This window comes from Thalassophryne amazonica, chromosome 12, assembly GCF_902500255.1.
Source record: "Thalassophryne amazonica chromosome 12, fThaAma1.1, whole genome shotgun sequence".
NCBI classification, from domain to species: Eukaryota; Metazoa; Chordata; class Actinopteri; order Batrachoidiformes; family Batrachoididae; genus Thalassophryne; species Thalassophryne amazonica.
This window is the reverse complement of record NC_047114.1, coordinates 82,771,824-82,793,030: the sequence shown is the minus strand read 5'-3', so window position 1 is coordinate 82,793,030 and position 21,207 is coordinate 82,771,824. Positions and strand designations below refer to the sequence as shown.

Sequence of the window (21,207 nt, the reverse complement as noted above, 5' to 3'; positions counted from 1 at the left end):
GCGTCCCTAGTTGCTATTACATGCATTACATATAAGCATCAACTGCTTCATATGACAAAAGTGCTTTGATTATTGTGTTCTCTTAATGCTTTGAAATACTGGTTCAGGTTTAGATTTTTCTGTTTTTGCCCTACAGTATTCTGAGTTTTTGACATTCTGAAATACTTTTTCAGTTTGAAATGATGACTTGCCCTTTCGTGCCAGCCCATAGTTTAGTTGTGTTTTGCATTTGACCACAGTGTTGTCTTATGTCTGAATTTATCTTGTTTGACGGCTGCTTGCATGGACTGGAGGAAGATTGCATCTAATTGGTGATTTATTCAGTCTTATTCTATACCAAGATGTCCCTGTACTTTACCCTGGAGTGGGGAATGAAAGTGGTTCAGGATCTACACTTCTTGTTACATTGTGTGAAACAACTAAAAAGCTCCTGAAAAGATTGCTAGTCCCTGGTTTAATGAAAGGACAAGAGAGCAAAGTTTATTTCTGCAGTAAACATGGAAGAGGCTGAGATACTTCAGTTTTGTGCTGTTGCGAATTTTGGCAAGGAACTATATCATAGCAGATCTGTAGCTTGATCTTTGACACAGTCAAGGATTGCAACAGAACAGGATGTGGTCTAGAAACAGACAGGGCGTGACTGACTGTCTCTGTGGGTGACTGTGCTCCCCCCCCACCTCTCTGTCTGAGACAGAATGAACAGACACCCAAATAAAGGTTGCTTGCTTTCCGCCTGAGAAAGAAGAGGGGGAAATGGAGAATTTTCTGTGCTCCACTGCTGACCACCACCATTATGCACCCACTCCCATCCTCTCCTAAATACCAGCTGTATGAACAGCTACGAGGGGTTGTCCAAGAGGACAAAGGAGGCAGGGTCACACAGTTTTGTTTAGAATACTTCTGAGTTTCTGTGTTTCTGCCATGGCCAAAATGCATCTCCTCTTTTTGTTTCTTTTCTCCCACAAAAGCATTGACACTAAGGCTGTAACATATATCAGCACTGAAGAGATTTTAATTAGATTTTAATAGCACATACACAGACTCCTGGTGGTGTGGGATGAAAGGTCAGCCACACTCTTTATTGTGTCCTAGATTAGATTTACTATTAAGCTTGTTGAGACTGGCTGTGTTTTTCTGTGAAATGCCATGCAGGATTTTACAGTTTTGTCTTATCAGTGCCATACTGATTCATCAACTTGTGCTACCAGTTTATAATAAAGGAACAGACAGAGTGCTGATGCTGGTGATAACTTATATCCATAGATTTCTTCAGGATTGTACAGTTCTTCAGTTGAAACTACTAACTGCCAGAGTTTAAATTTGCTTCCTAAGCTTTTCAGTTCACTGGAGTAACATGGTGTAATTGTTTTTATAGTGTTTTGGGCAAGGTAGGATACACAGATTTTGATTTTCACCTAATTTTTTGTGTATGGATTAATTGCCATACACATCTTTGTAGTACACTGTATAATTCAGTCAGTGTTTATAGTATGCACGGAGAAGGCATCTGGAATGTTCATGTGATGTGATTGATGACAGCTTGACCCAGGACTTGTTTCTTTGTGCAGTGCTGCGATCACACATTTAAATACCCCTTGTTTAAAATGGCAAATGGCCTTCAAATCTATTGCCTTGTCCACATGGAAATGAAACTTTCCCTATACAATCTTTTTCTGTCATTTTCAAAAAGTGTCCTGTAAACACAGCACTGTATCAAAAAATATCTGCTTACACAGAAAACCACTGAAAACGCTGTAGTATGTGTGTCCGGCCTGTATGTGGCACTGTAACGCTCCCACAAAAAACAGTGAAGATGTGGAGCATGTGCATAAACCTTGATGGCTCACACGAATACTAAAGCAAGACCAAAAACTGAGATGTTGCTGTGGACCGAAGATAAAATCGAACTTCTGCTTTGAATTGCAGTGTATTACAAGTCGACTAAACTACAAGGCAAAACCATTTTCTGCTCATTTTCAGCAGATTTTGCTGCAGTAGCCCCAAAAATTGCAGTAGCTTCTGTAGCATGAACACAAGTCTGTTGTCCGCCGTCGTTTTTGTTACCTGACATGTTGCGGCCAGGGTTAAGGCTGAGGTTAGAGAGGCGGGGCTATGACAACCTCTTTTCACAAAAGCTACATTTTGGTTGTACACACGAAAGTGCAAAGGTGGCGCTTTCAGATTTATCCACTCTGGGACTCGTTAAAAAAAGAAGCATTTTTGGGCTTTGAAAATGTCGCTTCTCTGTGGATGAAACATCGATATAAGACAGAACTTTTGTGGATACACTTGAACTTGTCTACGTGTGGATGGGCCCTATAGCTGTTTTCCATCTAATGTAGAAACTCATAATGCTTTACAGTGATGTCTCACAGTCACTCATTCTCACACACACACACGCGCGCACCAGTGTCAGGGTGTTGCCATGTAAGCTGTTTAACTTTTGACCTTGAATCATGTGGCCTTATTATTTTTTCTTGTCTGATGGGGAATCGAACTGAGGATCCCCTGGTCATAACTCTGCCTATCTAACCTCCAGATGGTTGCCCTCCTTAAAATCCTTATTCACTTTCCTCCTGTTGTGCATATTGCATCTTTACTAAACAATATGTATATTAATATTATGTTTACTTTATTTAAATGTTCCGGGTTCAAATCCCACCCATTGTTATATGGCTGGGGGGGCCTGGCTGCCTTTTTGTTTCTGTCCTTTGTTTCTCCTTCCAGGTGGCTTGCATTTGGGACTGAGTGGCTGTGTTGCTGAGGTTATCAGGACCTCACCCTGATCACCTGCGGCTCGTCAGGACTCACAGCTGAGGTGCATCTATATGGATTGGAACATGGTGGCATTTAAGACTGGAGTATACAGTGTGTATTGGCCAGAGACTCGACCTTGTGACCAGACGGGTGAGATCGTCGACTCGGGAGCCATCTCATCATCAGTGGATGCAGAGAACGTCCAGGGTTTGATGCACGGTCTGTGACAGAGGAGGGGGTGAGGTCTCACGCTCGTCAGCACACTTCCTGAGGTACGTTAGATTTTGTGACTAACATTTATACAGTCAGTAAATGTGGTGTCCCTCACACCTTTTTATATTGAGCTGTATGCTAGTCATGTATCGGCTTCCACTGCAGTGGAGTTTTGTGAACTGGATGTTCCATGCCTGCAGGCTGGGAAGCTGATTAGTAATCAAGCCAGGAAGTGTTTGCTGTTTGTACACCTTTAAGTGTTCTCTCTGTGTGTAGAGTGTGGACTCACATAATGGTTCCTTCTTTCACAGACTCGGTTTGTTGCGGCCACCTGGGGGGTGTCGGCGGGGTCCTTGGGTCCGAACAGCTTCTGGCTCCGGACCGTTTTGTGCTGCTGGGAGCGCACCACGCCAGACCGCACTTTCTTTTGTTATTTTTTGTATCACTGTTATGTATTAAATTCAGTTAGCCTTTGTACCGTGCTCTGCTTATTTCATACTGGGTCCTTCAAACGCTGGTCGGTTCTCCGAGCTGCGTCCGACACATAACACCCATGTCACATTTCTCCATGTAATGTGGAGTTGCGTCAGGAAGGGCATCTGGCATACAACATCTGCCAATTCAACATGCAGATCCATGTTGGATTTGCTGTGGCGACCCCGAGTGAAAACAAGGGAGCAGCCAAAGGGTCTCTCTATTTAATTTTATTTAAATATATAACGTATAATTCAGTGTGAAAAATTGTTTTTCACTAAGTTTAATGTAAAATTATGTCCGCAACTGTGTGTCTATCTGTGCGCCTGGGGTTTTAGCTGAACTCTAAATTACACAGGCAAATCAGATCATAGAGAAAAGATTCCTCTTGTTCTCTTTGGGGATGAGTAGAGTCTAGAGTAGAGCACTGAAAGGGACTCGTATCCTCTGCAGTCTTCTTCTGCACAGAAATTGGATAGTTGTCAAAGTTTTATGTAGTTGAAAGCCTTAGCCCCAGTCAGAAATTGATTCTTCAGGACTGAGACAGTTGCAGCTGTGCTAGATTGCTCAATTATAGAATACAAACCAAAGAATTCAAAGGAATTTCAAATGTCACTCAAACTGGCCAAAAATGCCTAATTGGTAAGTACATGGACAAGTTTGACATCTCTTTTTTCCCCTCCTGATTTCTGTTCACACAATCAGACAAGACAATGCCTGCCTACATCTGGAAGGTGTTAATAACAGTAAATTAAATATGAGGCTTAAAATAGATGCAACACAGATGCAGAAATGGTCTTTTGTGTTTAAGGCACTTGAATGTAGCTCACAGTATTAAAAAGAAAAGTTACTGCAGTTTTTAAGTACATACATTTACACTCTGAGTGCAAAATTGTAATTTTTACGTACATGAATGCCTGTGTAGTACAATGAGCAGCTGGTTATTTTTGGAATTAACAGCACTCATGCTGTACAGACACAAAATACATGTTTTGGCTCAGTTTATGTCTGTGCTACAGAAATGTCATGTATGCTAATAGTCTGGGTATAATACTGAAACTCTGAAAATGGGACATTGTAGAAGTTCACAGAACCTATCCGGGGATACAACCCCTGGCAAAAATTATGGAATCGCCGGCCTCGGAGGATGTTCATTCAGTTGTTTAATTTTGTAGAAAAAAAGCAGATCACAGACATGACATAAAACTAAAGTCATTTCAAATTGCAACTTTCTGGCTTTAAGAAACACTATAAGAAATCAGGAAAAAAAAATTGTGGCAGTCAGTAACAGTTACTTTTTTAGACCAAGCAGAAGGAAAAAAATATGGAATTACTCAATTCTGAGGAAAAAATTATGGAATCATGAAAAACAAAAGAATGCTCCACCACATCACTAGTATTTTGTTGCACCACCTCTGGCTTTTATAACAGCTTGCAGTCTCTGAGGCATGGACTTAATGAGTGACAAACAGTACTCTTCATCAATCTGGCTCCAACTTTCTCTAATTGCTGTTGCCAGATCAGCTTTGCAGGTTGGAGCCTTGTCATGGACCATTTTCTTCAACTTCCACCAAAGATTTTCAATTGGATTAAGATCTGGACTATTTGCAGGCCATGACATTGACCCTATGTGTCTTTTTGCAAGGAATGTTTTCACAGTTTTTGCTCTATGGCAAGATGCATTATCATCTTGAAAAAATGATTTCATCATCCCCAAACATCCTTTCAATTGATGGGATAAGAAAAGTGTCCAAAATATCAACGTAAACTTGTGCATTTATTGATGATGTAATGACAGCCATCTCCCCAGTGCCTTTACCTGACATGCAGCCCCATATCATCAATGACTGTGGAAATTTACATGTTCTCTTCAGGCAGTCATTTTTATAAATCTCATTGGAACGGCACCAAACGAAAGTTCCAGCATCATCACCTTGCCCAATGCAGATTCGAGATTCATCACTGAATATGACTTTCATCCAGTCATCCACAGTCCACGATTGCTTTTCCTTAGCCCATTGTAACCTTGTTTTTTTTCTGTTTAGGTGTTAATGATGGCTATCGTTTAGCTTTTCTGTATGTAAATCCCATTTCCTTTAGGTGGTTTCTTACAGTTCGGTCACAGACGTTGACTCCAGTTTCCTCCCATTCGTTCCTCATTTGTTTTGTTGTGCATTTTCGATTTTTGAGACATATTGCTTTAAGTTTTCTGTCTTGACGCTTTGATGTCTTCCTTGGTCTACCAGTATGTTTGCCTTTAACAACCTTCCCATGTTGTTTGTATTTGGCCCAGAGTTTAGACACAGCTGACTGTGAACAACCAACATCTTTTGCAACATTGCGTGATGATTTACCCTCTTTTAAGAGTTTGATAATCCTCTTTGTTTCAATTGACATCTCTCGTGTTGGAGCCATGATTCATGTCAGTCCACTTGGTGCATCAGCTCTCCAAGGTGTGATCACTCCTTTTTAGATGCAGACTAACGAGCAGATCTGATTTGATACAGGTGTTAGTTTTGGGGATGAAAATTTACAGGGTGATTCCATAATTTATTCCTCAGAATTGAGCGAGTCCATATTTTTTTTCCCTCTGCTTGGTCTAAAAAAGTAACCATTACTGATTGCCACAATTATTTTCTTGATTTCTTATAGTGTTTCTTAAAGCCAGAAAGTTGCCATTTGAAATGACTTTAGTTTTGTGTCATGTCTGTGATCTGCTTTTTTTCTACAAAATTAAACTGAATGAACATCCTCCGAGGCCGGTGATTCCATACTTTTTGCCAGGGGTTGTAATACTGAAACTCTGAAAATGGGACATTGTAGAAGTTCACATAAATTATCCAGGAATAATACTGAGTTCACAGAACTTATGTGTCTTCTGAAGAACAGATGACTCCTGTCAAACAGTGCAGCTGAAGAAACAAAATAAAGTTGTAGAATAGGCCTTTTTAACATGTGATTCGTGTCTCACCAGAGTTTCTCTCCCTTTGAATGTTACATTGTTATATGGAGGTACATAGGAATCGCTCCATCTATCCATGAGATTTGTGAGTACAAGTCCTCTTAAACCAGTTTGTTAATTTCAGTGAAACATTAGGCATTATATGGATGAAGGTATTAATTTATTCAAAGAGAAATAATTGGACTAACATAATAAAATTTTCAATTACGTGTAGGGCTGCAGCTATTGCTTATTTTAGTAATCGAGCATTCTATTGATTATTCTGGCGATTAATTAAATAATTGGATAAAGTACTTTTGCATTTTTACACAACAACAGTACAGGGCTCTCCCTAAGTACAATGTCGCTTCACCACCATGCAGATTGTCAAATTTAGTGTATCCCTTTCTGTTTTCCTGGGTAATTATTTTTTCACGTCTCAGCACTCCCCTGACACCTGACTGTAAGCGCAGGCGGTCGGCGTAATCCTCAGTCAGGCTGCACGTGAACATGAACACAGCCTGTGGAAAAACTGGGTTCTAGGTTATATGCATAGCAGGAATACACATTGCCAATTATTCATGTAGGGGCCGAGACAGGAAACATCAATATGCACACTTCGACGTGTTAACACTTGCAGAACATGGGACACACTCTAAGCACCAGTGGTGACACTTTGGTATGTGCTTTGCACATCTGGGCGTGTTACCACATACCAAACAGAAAACACACTCGATATGGTTAATTATGTCCATTACATGTTGAATGTCCACCACAAGCTCAACGCACTTAACAATGATGCCTCGCATTCACACACACTGACACCAGGGTGCTGCCATGCAAGGCACTCAGTTGCACACCTGGAGCAACTGGGGATTAAAGACCTTGCCCAAGGGCCCTTAGTGATTTTTTTTTTTTTTTTGTCTGGCAGGGATTTGAACCGTGGATCCTCTGGTCTAAAGCCCACCGCTTAACCACAAGATCATCACCTCATCAGATAGCTTGCTCAGATAGGTTTGTAGCAAGCCTGAAGTGCTTCCAGTCCCCTTGTGCACAAAATGAGACATTTGAGAACACCATTTTAGGCTATGGCAAACACTGATTTAACATTCTGCAATTTTTAGATTTTAAGAACCAAACAACTCATCAATTAATTGATAATGACAATAATTAGGTGCAGCCCTACACATTGTCAGTTGCAACCCTAATCACTTCTTTGTTACAGCAAAATGCATAGCAGTGAATGCTCACATCATTCAGGGTGCATTTTCATCATTAGCCTTACTATTTATTAAATTATTTACACACAATAATAACTGTGGTTAGAATGGCCCATTCTTTAAAAGCTACATCTGAAAAGGAAAACTTTTTGAGAGAAGTTGTTATAATGTGAAAACAATCAAAACCCATCATCTGATAATAGCTGAGAGCACGTAGCTGTATTGTGGGCGGGATAAAACGTAGTGCTGTGGTACTGTGTGTGTCTGGAACAGCAGGTGGACTGCTCGTGATTAGGAACAACAGGGCACAGTTCATATGAGCATGTGGAATGCTAATCAACATTGTCATAAAGCTAGCTTCAGTCTAGATAGTAGGCTGGATACTGGGGTGTTTTGTGCATTATTTCGCTCATTAGTGCAGATTAGGCAGGAGCAGCAGCCTGGGATGTTTTATAATAAAGCAGGGTGATTGGTGGAACGAAGGCATGATAGAGATTGGGAATACCATACACCTGCACACAGTAATAATAATGAGCAACGAGCAGCTGTAAAAATTACAAATGTGAATCAGGCGGGGTGTGGGGTTGAACTTTCAGTTGTCAGATAAACAGTTAATTAAAAGCACCAATGTAATAGTAATGCAGTTTATGTTTGATTTCATTCATCATCAATGAGATGTCTCTTTTTGGAAACAAACAATACCTTAAAATAATACAGAAATATAAATTTAAAAACCAGACAAGTTACTACTGATTTAAAACCAGGCTAAAGTAAATAAAAAGCAATATGAGCCAGCCTTCCCATGATGGAAAACAATTTAGGTTAAAATCAGACTTTTCAAGTAAAAAGAATAAGTTATGCATTGGTTCAAGACAATTTTCCCTTATTTTCCTGACAATCACCTAATGAATGAACAGTTTTAGGTTTGTCTACATGCGTGCAAACAGGCGTCCCTTCAAAATTAGTTATTTTGTGTGTATGTTTGTGGGGGGCATGGTGCCAGACTCGCGTGTGGCTGTGAGCAATAGGAGGATTGCATACCCCCCATATTGAATTTTGGTGATGCAGGTGATTGTGGGAGATGTGTGCCTACTGCAGATGCACACACACGCTCAGAATGCTGGTGTTGCTGAATGAACAGTCCCCCCCCCTAGAATTCCGTCCCTCCTGCCTTCACTGCGCATGTGTCATTTCGGAGCGTCAGCAGCAATTCACTGATTATCACCTCGTTTCTGCTTAAAACTGCTCTCCGGTCATCATCTATCTCAGCGACCGATATCTGAAGCTTTTTACAACAATAATTTCCACATAAATTCAGCATTATTTCGTAATAAAAGATGAGGACCGATCAGAACACGACAGCAGCACATCTGAGTCTAACTTTCTAAGTCTGACTGTCTACACCCAAAGCGATCAAAGGGAATAATATGATTATTAACCATCAGGTGACAAAGTAAAACCTCTTAAATTATTTTAAATCAGTTTTAAGCAGAAACGAGGCAACAATCGGTGAAGCACTGCTGACGCTCCGAAATAACATGCTGCACAGTTGCACGTCTGAGTCTGACATGCTGCTGTGGCGCTCTGATCCTTCCCCCATCTTTTATTATGAAATAATGCTGATTTTATGTGGAAATGATTGTTGTACAAAAGCTTCAGATATCTGTCGCTGAGATAGATGATGACTGGAGGGCAGTTTTAAGAAGTGAGGCGATACTCTGTGAATTGCTGTTGACGCTCCAAGATGACGCATGCGCAGTGAAGGCAGAGGGGGGAGCCATTTTTAGTGGGGACCGTTCGGTCGGCGACACGGGGCATGCGCACTGGCACATGCAATCCCTCTATTATTCAGTTAATCAGGCTTGTAGGGAGGCGGGGGAGGGTGACACAACACATGCTGAATGACCAGGAAAAGACACTGGGGGACAAGACTGAGAGAGGGGAAAAAACGAGAGCAGTGCCTCTACATCCTGTATTGTGGTGGATTTTCTTTGGAGTGTCTTCAAAACTCACAGTTGTCTGTCTGTGTTCCTGCCACATAAAGAGAACCAGTTAATCTTGCACACTGTTTGTAATAACTTACAATGAAATGTCAGCTGTCAACAAAGAATCTGCTGTTGTCTCAGTCAAGCAGATTGAAAAATCTGGGTGATCCAAATTGAATGTCAGGTTCCACCCGTGCCTGTCTCTGTGTTTGTAACACACTCACACAGTGGGCAAGGGCTGTTTCCAGATTAAGCGATTTGTAGCCAGCGAATTGTCTTGCTGCCCACACCATAAACACACATGTAGTATGCACCAATCTTGATATTGGAGGAACTCCACGCTGTGAGGTCCCAGCCTACCTTCACACCATCACTGCAGTGTTTTTTTTTTTTTTTTTTTGTATTGTTGTTTGTCAATTCTCTACATTCATTCCTTCTTCTAGTCCTTGTTTTCCTTTGTCTTTTTGCTGCTGCAGCGCTGCCTTTCTGATGGGGAGGAAAACAACTACACGTCCTTGTAAACCAACAAACTTTCGTCTACACAGACGACCTTGCCTACGCATATGGGCACTGCTATTTTACATTTGCATGCATACTCATTCATTTATCCTTGTAAATAAATATGGGGAAATCCCCTACATACAAAAGAAGGTATGCACATCAGAAATAGAAGCAATATGAACTGAGTCCAGAGACTGGGTCTGTTGAACATGTTCCAGTTCCACACCAACAGCATTTTGTTGAGACCAGTAATTGGCGCTAATTTTACTTAGTTGATAGCAAGATGTCAGAGTAATTCTCCCTATCACAAATGTAGTCACCTACAAAGCACCATGGGGCGGGGGGGCACTATTATTATTATTATTGCAAAAATTGACAGTCAGCTTTAGTGTTAAAAATACACCCAGTAAGTGTAAACCAGACTGAACAAATTAAGTAATAAATAATATGCATACCTTGCAACAGAACCACATCCTGCTAATTTTCCTTCCCCTGAAGTTGTGCACAGCAACCCCACATAATTTCATCCTGCTCTCTAATGTTGCTTCAGGCTTCACGTGACTTTGTAAGCTTTGACATTTCCAAGTTCCACACGCTTGACATGGCTGTTTTTAAACATCTGATTGCCATCATCACTTTTGTGTTTTTTGATTGTTTCATTTTCCCACCCACAGTCAATAAGCAGGCAAGCATAGATATCACTAACAATTAGCAGTGCTAACATTATACCCCATTTACACCGAGTCCACGACAGAGTTACAATCAAAAAATGGCTTCTGATTGCCGTCACTCTCATTGACTCCCACTGAGGTTGCAGGCTGGTCACAATGGGGTCTGTGTGGTCGGAAAAGATCCCTCTTGGTCCCCATCATTCTCCAACAGGTGTGCAAGTGTATTGAACTGTTTAAAACACTTGCACAAGTTGTGTGACTAGTTAACAGATACATGGGTCTCATAATCAGTCTCGATAAACTCGCACGTCTCAACTCACTCTCAACTTGATCCTATAGGTCCTCGTACACTCTCAATTGACTCTACATGGGGTTGCATCAATGATCGCGGATATTAACTTATTTTTCACTCACTATTCAGTCGCAATGCAAGCTTGGCGTAAACGCAAATAACATCACAACGGAGACTAGCCAACACTTGTGAGAGTTGACAAAATGTCATGATCTTGTAGGTCTTAGATAGGTCTCAGTCTGGTGTAAACGAGGCATTAGCTATCCTTTTGAGATCACTAGCTTTCATGGTCACACTTTTCCAAAACCAGATAAACGCGCACGGCTTTCTTGTAGACACATGTATAAATGAAACCTAATAAATAAGCTTCACTGTTGTGAGGTTGTTTAAGGGCATTGTCATTTAGTTCCTTTTGAATGGGGGGGGAAATTATGCATGTTTTCAAGTTGACTTTTACTTCTTTCTACCTCTGACCAAATTGCAATTTTAGAAACTCCCCATGTGCTTCCATGGCTCATTTTTACTGCTTCTGTTTTTTCTTCTTCAGCCATTTAATGGGTGATGATAACCTTCCTGAACTTCCTGTAATTAGTCTGAAAGTCCAAACTGTCCAAAAAGTATTTTCGTACAGAAATCAAGTCAGGTTATAGTTAGGTTTGATCTGGTCCGAGACCACCTCTTTTGTTTGGACCAAATTTTGGTCCTTTGAATCCTGACCATAATCTGAAGGAGTTTTCACATCTGCTATTATGATTCTCACCAAACTGAAAAGTCCAAAGCTCCAGACCAAACAATGTAGGTGTAAAGGCACCCTAAACGTACACTTCTTTTTATGTCTTTGCGGCTCCTCCTTGTCATAGCATCTCTCTTGCCTTCTCTCTGTTCCTGTGGGGTATTCAGCTGTTCTGAAAGCAATGCTAGAAAGTATTGTTCCTGTGGCACTTGTGCTACCTGTCAGTTGGGTTCAATGTGTGTTTGTGTGCATCTGCCATAGATAATCATCAGCTCCATCAGCTTGTGGCCTCACAGTGAACGTGTCCTGGGTTTTCTCAAAAACACCCACATTCTGAAATATACAACTAGTTGCACCATCAGTATTTACTGAATCCATGAGGTTTAGAAGGCACAAAGCTGACAGAATGAATCATTGACATTTCAGTGTTTTCTCGTTGAGTGAAAGGCTGACTCCTGGTGCCTTGCATGTATGCCAGTGAATCACACACAGAAGCAAACTGACAGATTATGTTGTAGCCATGTTGACTAGCAGCTTGAGTTTTCCTGTGTTTTATTCATTCCTCAGCAGGCTCATTCAGTCTTCCTCTTTCTACTGCCATCTTCGTTTTTGGCAATACTGTATCATACCTGGCTCTGGCTGGAGCTCACTTGTATTGTTCGCATTATTGCACTTTCTCCATAATTCCCCCCCCCCCCCCCCCCCCATGCTGTTACTCTTTATTTCCTACTGTTCAAGTACCATCTGTTTCTATCTTTCCTATCCATGATCACAGTATCAGTTCTTGTTTTTCGCCCTTTTTCTCTTTTGCATGCTCCATATAACAGGAGAAGTGTGTTATTTTATTGGCTCAAAAATATACACCTTAATTCCATAAATTAATAAATAAAATGCATGGCTTTTTTTAGCATTGGGGAAGGGGCACAATTCCCTTCATTCCTTAAGTTTTGACCCTCTTACATTCCTGCTGCAGAGATGTCTACTTTTATAACAGTAAGTCCCTTCGATGTCTCCCTTGCTTTCACTCAAGGTTGCCACAGCAGATCCGAGTGGATCTGCATGTTGAATTGTCACAAGTTTTACGCCAGATGCCCTTCTTGACGCAACTCCATAATGGAGAATGGGGAGGGGTGGGGTCTGAACTGGGAACCTTCCGCACTGCATGTAAGTGCACTTAACCGCTTTGTCACCACCCCTGCGTTATTCTTATAATCCTGAGTGTTCAACTCTCTACCGTACACTGTGCACAGATTCTTTTTTTGTACAGTTAACCCAAGTGTGAAACATTTTTGCAAAGCCAGAACGTTCAGCTATTGAACAAAAAATTTCATCTTATCTGGAATTTATTTACTATAATGTCAAAAAGCTGGGTGAACTAGCTGATGGGCATCACTTCGTCTGTCAGTAACATCCTTTAAGTGTGGTAATTCTGCCATTTTTTGCTGGAGATTGTAATCACAGCTTGCCTGATATCACATTAAGTACAGCAGTCCCAGATAGTAGCAGGAACATTTCCTGACTAGAGTGCATGTGTGAAAGGGGTTGTGCACGCCACTAACATTTATGTCTGTGTGTTCCAGAAGGCTGTGGACAAAGAGGAGACCCAGGTGAGGAAATCTTCAGCAGAGCTTTGCCCAGCCAACAACCAGATGACCGATACAGACTCTGCGAGAAAGGTCAGTCCTCTGACCCATCCACCTCTGTCCTCACCCATCTACTGTCTCCCTCACCTCCTACCATGGTTACCCTTCTTTTCTCCCCTTCCCCCTCCTTTACACGGAGGTCATTTCTCAGGGTCACTTCTCCCCCCACAGATAGACATGCCTCCTGCTCACCCTTTCAGACCAGCACACTTCTCCTCTCTGACCTGTCAGGAAATGAGCAGAGCTGCAGAAAGGTTTCGCTCTTCTCCTCCCCCATCACCATGCAAAGTGCAGACAGTGGACTGCGTTTCTATAACATGTTTCCATCTGATGCAGACACTCCATGTGTTCTACAGTGATGCCTCACATTCACCCATTCTCTCTCAATTCAATTTTTTATTTCAGTGGCGCTTTATTGACATGGGAAACATACGTTTACATTGTTAAAGCAAGTGTTACATATAGCAAAAAAGAAACATTAAGGTGATCTACATACAGTTAACAATATTCTACAGTAAATATATGTGTAAACAGGAGATGCGGGATTGTAATAATAGTAAAAACTGTGCTTTTGGTGTAAACATATGGTAGTCTGTAAAATGTGTTATATTATACATAGATAAAATGACATAGAAGTTGAATCTCCTGTTTTGAGTTTGCGGTCTCTCACACAAATACACACATCCAAGGTGCTCCGCTGCACACTGGGAGCAAACTGAGGATGAAGGACCTCACTCAAAGGCACCTTTGTGAGTCTGAAGGGGAGTTGAATTGAAGATCCTCTGGTCACAAATGTGCATCTCTACCCTCAAATCCACCTCTCTCAACAAATGAATTTTTTTTTTATTGCCATTAACAACCCAATAGCAGGGGTGGTCGCCAAGTGGTTAATGCGCTTGGTTTCAGTTCAGAAGGCTCCGGGTTCAAATCCCACCCCTGCCACATTTCCTGACGCAACGCCATGTAATGTGGAGTTGCATCAGGAAGGGCATCCGGCGTAAAACCTGTGCCAATTCAACATACAGATCCACCTTGGATTTGCTGTGGCGACCCCAAGTGCTGGAACCTATCTCAGCAGTCTTGGGGCATGATGCGGGTTACACCCTGGCCAGGATGCCAGTCTGTTGCAGGGCCACATACAGACAGACAAACACTTTCACACCCGCACGCACACCTGCAGACAATTTTAAATTTCCAGTCCACCTAACTGGCATGTCTTTGGATGTGGAAGGAAGCCGGACCACACGGAGGGAACCAACACAAACATGGGGAGAACATGCAAACTCTACACAGAAGGGCCACAGGTGGCAATCGATCCCATGACCTTCTTGCTGTGAAGCAACGGCACTAACCGCTAAGCCACCGTGCTGCCCCCTACTACATAAGTTAGTCCTTGTAATGATCTTCTTTAATGCTACAGTTTTAATTGTAATTGTTAGATAAATGATATCACTAATTTACAGTGGCTCATCACAGTTATGTAACAATACAGAATTAATGTGAACATCTCAAACTGTAAAACCACTTATAGCACATAATCTTTCATCTCCAGGTCCATGGGGGAGAATTACCCATGACCCTCTCCTGTTACAGTTATTGATTGCCATCCTGCTTTTTTTTTTTTTTTTTTTTACCCACTTTCCTGTTGAAACATTTCTCACTACTTCAGTGATGGCACAACCCTTGAGTGACACGCTAATAACAGGACTTATTATTTGTTACCTATCCTCTGTTTTGAGCAGGTTCCTTAATTCTACTGTTTACACTGTTAACAATTACAGACTTTCTGTGGTGGATATTTGAAAGCATGACGTTGATCTCTAAACTCGTAAAGTTCTTCTTCTTCATTTTCGGCTCCGGTTTCCCGACTGCACACCTCAGATATACGGGGTGGTGCATATGGCCTTGTATGGTATAGTGTTATTATCTCCACCAATGACATTGGGTGGAGGTTATGTTTTCACCCCTGTTTGTTTGTTTGTCTGTTTGTGAACAGCCTGTAACCCACAATTTTTTATATATCGTTATAAAATCTTTACAGAGGATTTATATCCAGATAGGCAAGAACTGACTCAATTTTCAAGGTCATAAGTCAAAGGTCAAAGTCAGGAAAAATCTTGGAAACCTGTAAAAATCCCTATCCTTTAACATTGAACGAATTTGTCTTTCAAAAAAGATTGAATTTCTTTCATATTTGAGAGCATTATGTAGTATGAAATGATTTATCAACTGGTAAAGTTTGATCTGAATTTGATCCAGATTACATTTTTTGTGGCCATTTAAATTTAACATTGAAAACCCCATTTAATGTATATTTTACATCATATCTTAATCAAACAAGCCCCAGTCACTCTCATGTTTGAAAGTGAGGACAGACTGGAACTCACTATAGCCTGACAAAGTTTGATCCGGATTGTGGATTTGAAACCAAGTGCCAAAAAGCAATGACAAATTGTGCGTAGCAGAGATAACCAATGCTCTGAAAAGTATCTGAAAAATAATTCAGAAACCATAAAAGTTGGAAAACCCAAACAAACAAACAAACAAACCTGATAACACTACAAAAAAAAAAAAAAAATTTCAAGTCAAGTGCATGAACTAAATACATACTCCTGACATTTGATCACATCTAATTTAGCTTATGAAAAGCCACTTCAAACACACCTTGAAAAATTTTTCCATGGTAAAAATTTGTGGAATTGGGCACTAGTGTTTGGCAGAGGTTTGCGTTCTACGAGCACGGTGCTCTATTGGGATGTTATTTATGCCAATTCACAGCACTTGTGAATGTGTCCTGATTCATGCACCGGTGACATTCATCATATTTGTACAGGACAGGAATGTTTGCTGGAGTTGATGTGACGCACTAATAATAAGGCTGTTATACATAAAAAAAGAAGAATTTAAGATGGGAATACGAGGTCTATTAGAAAAGTATCCGACCTTATTTAAAAAAAAACAAAAAAACATATGGATTTGAATCACGTGTGCTTGCGTGAGCCAACCTTGAACCTTCATGCGCATGCGTGATTTTTTTTTTCACGCCTGTCGGTTGCGTCATTCGCCTGTGAGCAGGCTTTGAGTGAGGAGTGGTCCACCCCCCTCGGCGGATTTTCATTGTCAGGGAAATGGCTGAGAGACTGCTGCTTTGCTTGATCAAATTTTTTTTAGAAACTGTGAGGTACATCCATGTGGACACCATTCGAGAAATTCAGGTGGTTTTTGGTGAAAATTTTATGGGCTTCAAAGACATTAAGGGATGTTACTGTCGCTTTAAGGACGCCCTCAGCAGCTGTGGGGTGCGCCGCGCTCCAGCTGCCATCGACAGGCTGAACGACCATTTCATTTCTAAACGGATCGCTCTGTGTATCCGTGACCATCGTGTGCACTTTCTCTGGTTATCACAAGAGCTGGACATCACCCATTTTCCTGCAGATTTCACTTTTAACAAGAGATTTTGTCGTGGAAAGCCGAACGGACGCTTCGCGCGTCATGATGGATTCGCTGCTGGACCGACACAAAACCACCTCCATTTTGGTCTCACAGGACGGCTTTGAGATGGCGTTCAGACAGCTGTCAGTGGTTTTTCAGTCGAGTGATTATCCAAGAAATTGTGGACGAGCCTGGACATGCCAGAACATGTTCTGTGACGCTTCATCACGGCGTTGCTTTGCGCGTCGCGGCACCGCCTTTCAGTGCTTACCAGTTGAGTGAGTATCAGAGAAGGCATGTCCCAGCTTGTCCTTCTGGCCCTCTGAAACAGAGGTGTTCTTTGTCTCGCTTGCCGTCGTGACATGCGAAGCGTCTGCTCGTTTCCATGACAAAATCTCCTCGTAACAGTGGAATGTGCCGTTCATTTCCAAACTGGACGCTGTGTTTTATCCGGGACGTCGTCTGGACTAGCACAGGAATTGTGAAAAGGCATGGACATCAGCACTTTTTCGGCAAATTGAGACAGACGTGCGGAGCAACGCCGTGATGAAGCATCACAGGACATGTTCTGGCATGTCCAGGCACATCCACAATTTCTTGGATAATCACTCGACTGAAAAACCACTGACAGCTGTCTGAACGCCATCTCAAAGCCGTCCTGTGAGACCAAAATGGAGGTGGTTTTGTGTCGGTCCAGCAGCGAATCCATCATGACGCGCGAAGCATCCGCTCGGCTTTCCACGACAAAATCTCTTGTTAAAAGTGAAATCTGCAGGAAAATGGGTGATGTCCAGCTCTTGTGATAACCAGAGAAAGTGCACACGATGGTCACGGATCCACAGAGTGATCCGTTTAGAAATGAAATGGTCGTTCAGCCTGTCGATGGCAGCTGGAGCGCGGCGCGCCCCACAGCTGCTGAGGGCGTCCTTAAAGCAACAGTAACATCCCTTAATGTCTTTGAAGCACATAAAATTTTCACCAAAAACCACCTGAATTTCTCAAGTGGTGTCCACATGGATGTGCCTCAGTTTCTAAAAAAAAATTGATCAAGCAAAGCAGCAGTCTCTCAGCCATTTCCCTGACAATGAAAATCCGCCGAGGGGGTGGACCACTCCTCACTCAAAGCCTGCTCACAGGCGAATGACGCAACCAACAGGCGTGAAAAAAATCACGCATGCGCATGAAGGTTCAAGGTTGGCTCACGCAAGCACACGTGATTCAAATCCATATGTTTTTTTTGTTTGTTTTTTTTAATAAGGTCGGATACTTTTCTAATAGACCTCGTACAGAAATGTTCTTGCATGTGGCCTATTGTCTTTTTCTTCAGCACAAACGCATAGACTCGACTGATGTTTGCTTCATAATCTGTCATTAAGATGCATGTAGACATATATTACGTTTTCATATTACTGCTGTAAGAGCACTGTGTGTCATACGGTTTCTCCATGTTCTGTAATTTACATGTTCGTGCGTACAGTTGTATCCACACAGCAGTAAGTGTTAACGGAGGAGCTGCAATTCTGAGCCTAACTTTAGCAGAATAACTGAAAGTCCCGCAGTGGTTGGTGATATTTACATGTGTGTGTGTGTATTTGCATTTCTGTGCTGTGTTCTGCAGGGAAAATCATCTACACCCGGTGTGACGTTTAATCGTCTCTTTTCTGACATCAAGGAGGAGCCAGAACACCCCACCCTGGTCCATCCAAGGTACTACACTTTACTGACCGTATTTCAACAACACCATGCACAATTTTTTTTATGTGTTGAATTTTATTTAATTTTGCATGCACTGTATGTTTTATGTACAGTTACACTGTGGACAAAATGTTTGAATTGTTGTAGGAATTGATTGTTTTACGTTCAAACAAGCACACAAATATGGCTGTTTAGTGGAGGAGGCAATCAAACCTGCCAAAGGAAAGACAACATGATCCTGTTACTTGTCTGTGCCCACTAAATTTGAATTCTTGTTTTGCACTCATCTTTTGGTAAATTTGCCATTCCTATTCTCTTTACATTGTATCCAGTCAGATCTCTTTTTGTCCTCTATTCTACACCATAAGCCCCCTTCTCTCTTCTTCCTGACGCCCTTGTTTCCTCAGTTTTGCCTTTTTGTTCCGGTGCCCTTCCCTCAGTTGCACGCTCCAGTCGGTAATCTGACCCAGATGAAAGGCTGGAATTAGACAGTTTAACACTCCACATGTGACTGATGACCTACTGACTGAAGGCTTCCAGACAAAGTGGCTGGATTAGAGCTCATCTTATCTAGTCACCTGCTGGTGTCATGTGATGGGTTTCAGTCTCAGACCAGTCAGAACGTACACTGATCATTTCATGGCACATCGCTTACATTGCAGTGGTGATAATAAAATGTGTTTCCAATCCACAGTGCTCCAGGAGGCCAAAGTGCTTAACACGATACACGATTACTAATAACACCCATTAGTGGTGCACATGTCAAATAAAAGCCTGTCTTGCATTTTGTGTGAAGGAGAATCAGTTTACTGTTTGAGTAGGACTGCTTCATTCTCAGCCAGCGGAAGGTCTGGCTTTGTCGGTAGTGCTGTAGCTGTGCAGACGGAGCCCCACTGAGCTGTAATGCTTAACCTAGTTCACATCTCCAGCCTGAGCTTTGTCTGGCGGGGACTGCTAATGGGGGAGGGCTCCTCTCCTCTCCTCTCCTCCCCCCATCTACTGCAGACAGGAATATGCAGATAGTTTTGGTTTGATGACATCTCCAGGCAACATTTTTCTCTCAGTTGTGGCCTGTACCTGGACATTTGTGATAAGCAAAGTGTCTGTTTAAGCCAAGATCCTGTAAACAGCTGATAAGAAATATCTGCATTTGACACAGTTTCAGGTCCAGTTTTCAGACTATGGCAAATCTGTAGGATAAAACAGTTGTCAAAGCCGGATGCAGAATTAATAGTAGTATTGTAGTATGAGGCCACATGTACATTTTTCTGTGTCGGCTTTACAAAGCTCTTGGCCTCTACCAGCTCATGAATCCTCACTGTTTCCTCTGAGAAATATGGGAAACTTGACATTCCACCATGACAAGAACTACAAAATAAATAAAAACAGCATTGGCACTCCATATAGAGATGGCTGTATCTTTAATGCATTTTTGTAAGTATTTTGTTGCCCTCTGGCAGTTAAATTGAACCACAAATGCTTTTAGCATCTATAACATACAAGAAATTGCAAAAGTTAGATTAGATAGAACTTTATTGATCCCTTGGTAAGACTCTCTGAGAAATTGAGGTTCCAGTAGCATTGTATAGCAGTACACAGGGTAAGAAGCGCACAGTATCAAAAGAAAGTAAAAAGAAAAACAGTTTGTAAATATAAATACAAATACACAATGTAAATACCAGACATACTGATCAATACTGTTTTACTGGCTACTACTGCTCCTCTCATTCCAGACTTCTGTCTTCCTGTTACTCCTCCTCCCCCTGAGTGAGGAGTTGTATAGCCAGGAGTTGTATATTTGTCCAGGCTGGACAAGCATACGGGAATTTTCTTTAAAATGTAGTGCACCAACTCATCAGTGGATCAACAGAAGTTCTAAATTGCATGAATTTACTCCAGATCTGGATCTGAATCTTGAAGTGAGGCCAAACCATTGTGATAAAATCTGCTGTGCAATATTTTTGAGGGGATTTGGATCAGTAGAATTTGTGTCATGTATGGTACACAGACTAGATTCCAACATTTTGACTCTTAAATGTCATGGATTAGAACCAAACGTAACAAACATTTGATTGTATTTTGGGGTCTGTACTTGTGTGCTCCACTTCTGGCTTCAGCTTTCCTTTGCTGTTACACCATGAATCTGGATGTGATCCAAGTAGTCCTGGTTGAATGACAAAAGTAGCCCATAAATGAAGTAAAATTAATTGAAATTCTGCAATATATTTTGTGCTGGGATAACAAGCTAACAGTTTCTTTCTGTATGGGGTCCTATTGTGTTCTTTCTTGATTTTTTATTTCCCAGTTATTACCTGTACACATATGATAAGATGGTGGCTCCCAATGTTTCTCTGAGGAGGGAGGCGGAGATGAACCCCGAGATGCTGGGAGCGCTGTTCAAACATCACTTCAGCCGCAGACTGATGGGTCATGATGAACCACACATGGGTTAGTGATGACACATAATTAACTTGTATGAACCAAACAAACACAGAAACATTCAATGAACATGCTACGTGGATGTGAAATGACTCTTTCACACGCATACTGAACTTGAAGCAGCTAACAAAGCTTTCCCACGAGAACGACATCTTTCCTTTAGTTGGTGTTGCGCAAGATGTTATTTGTGGAGGAGCACTTTAGAGTTGTG

At 41.6% G+C, this 21,207-nt stretch overlaps 1 protein-coding gene across 1 annotated transcript in view; it reads left to right on the top strand.

Moving 5' to 3' along the window:
- Window positions 1-21,207, top strand: part of skila (SKI-like proto-oncogene a) — a 51,468-nt gene that overhangs the window by 23,451 nt on the left and 6,810 nt on the right. The window contains exons 3-5 of the mRNA XM_034183498.1: window positions 13,368-13,463; window positions 18,481-18,569; window positions 20,863-21,005. Coding sequence (XP_034039389.1) covers window positions 13,368-13,463; window positions 18,481-18,569; window positions 20,863-21,005 — 328 coding nt within the window. The remainder of the gene's footprint in view (window positions 1-13,367; window positions 13,464-18,480; window positions 18,570-20,862; window positions 21,006-21,207) is intronic.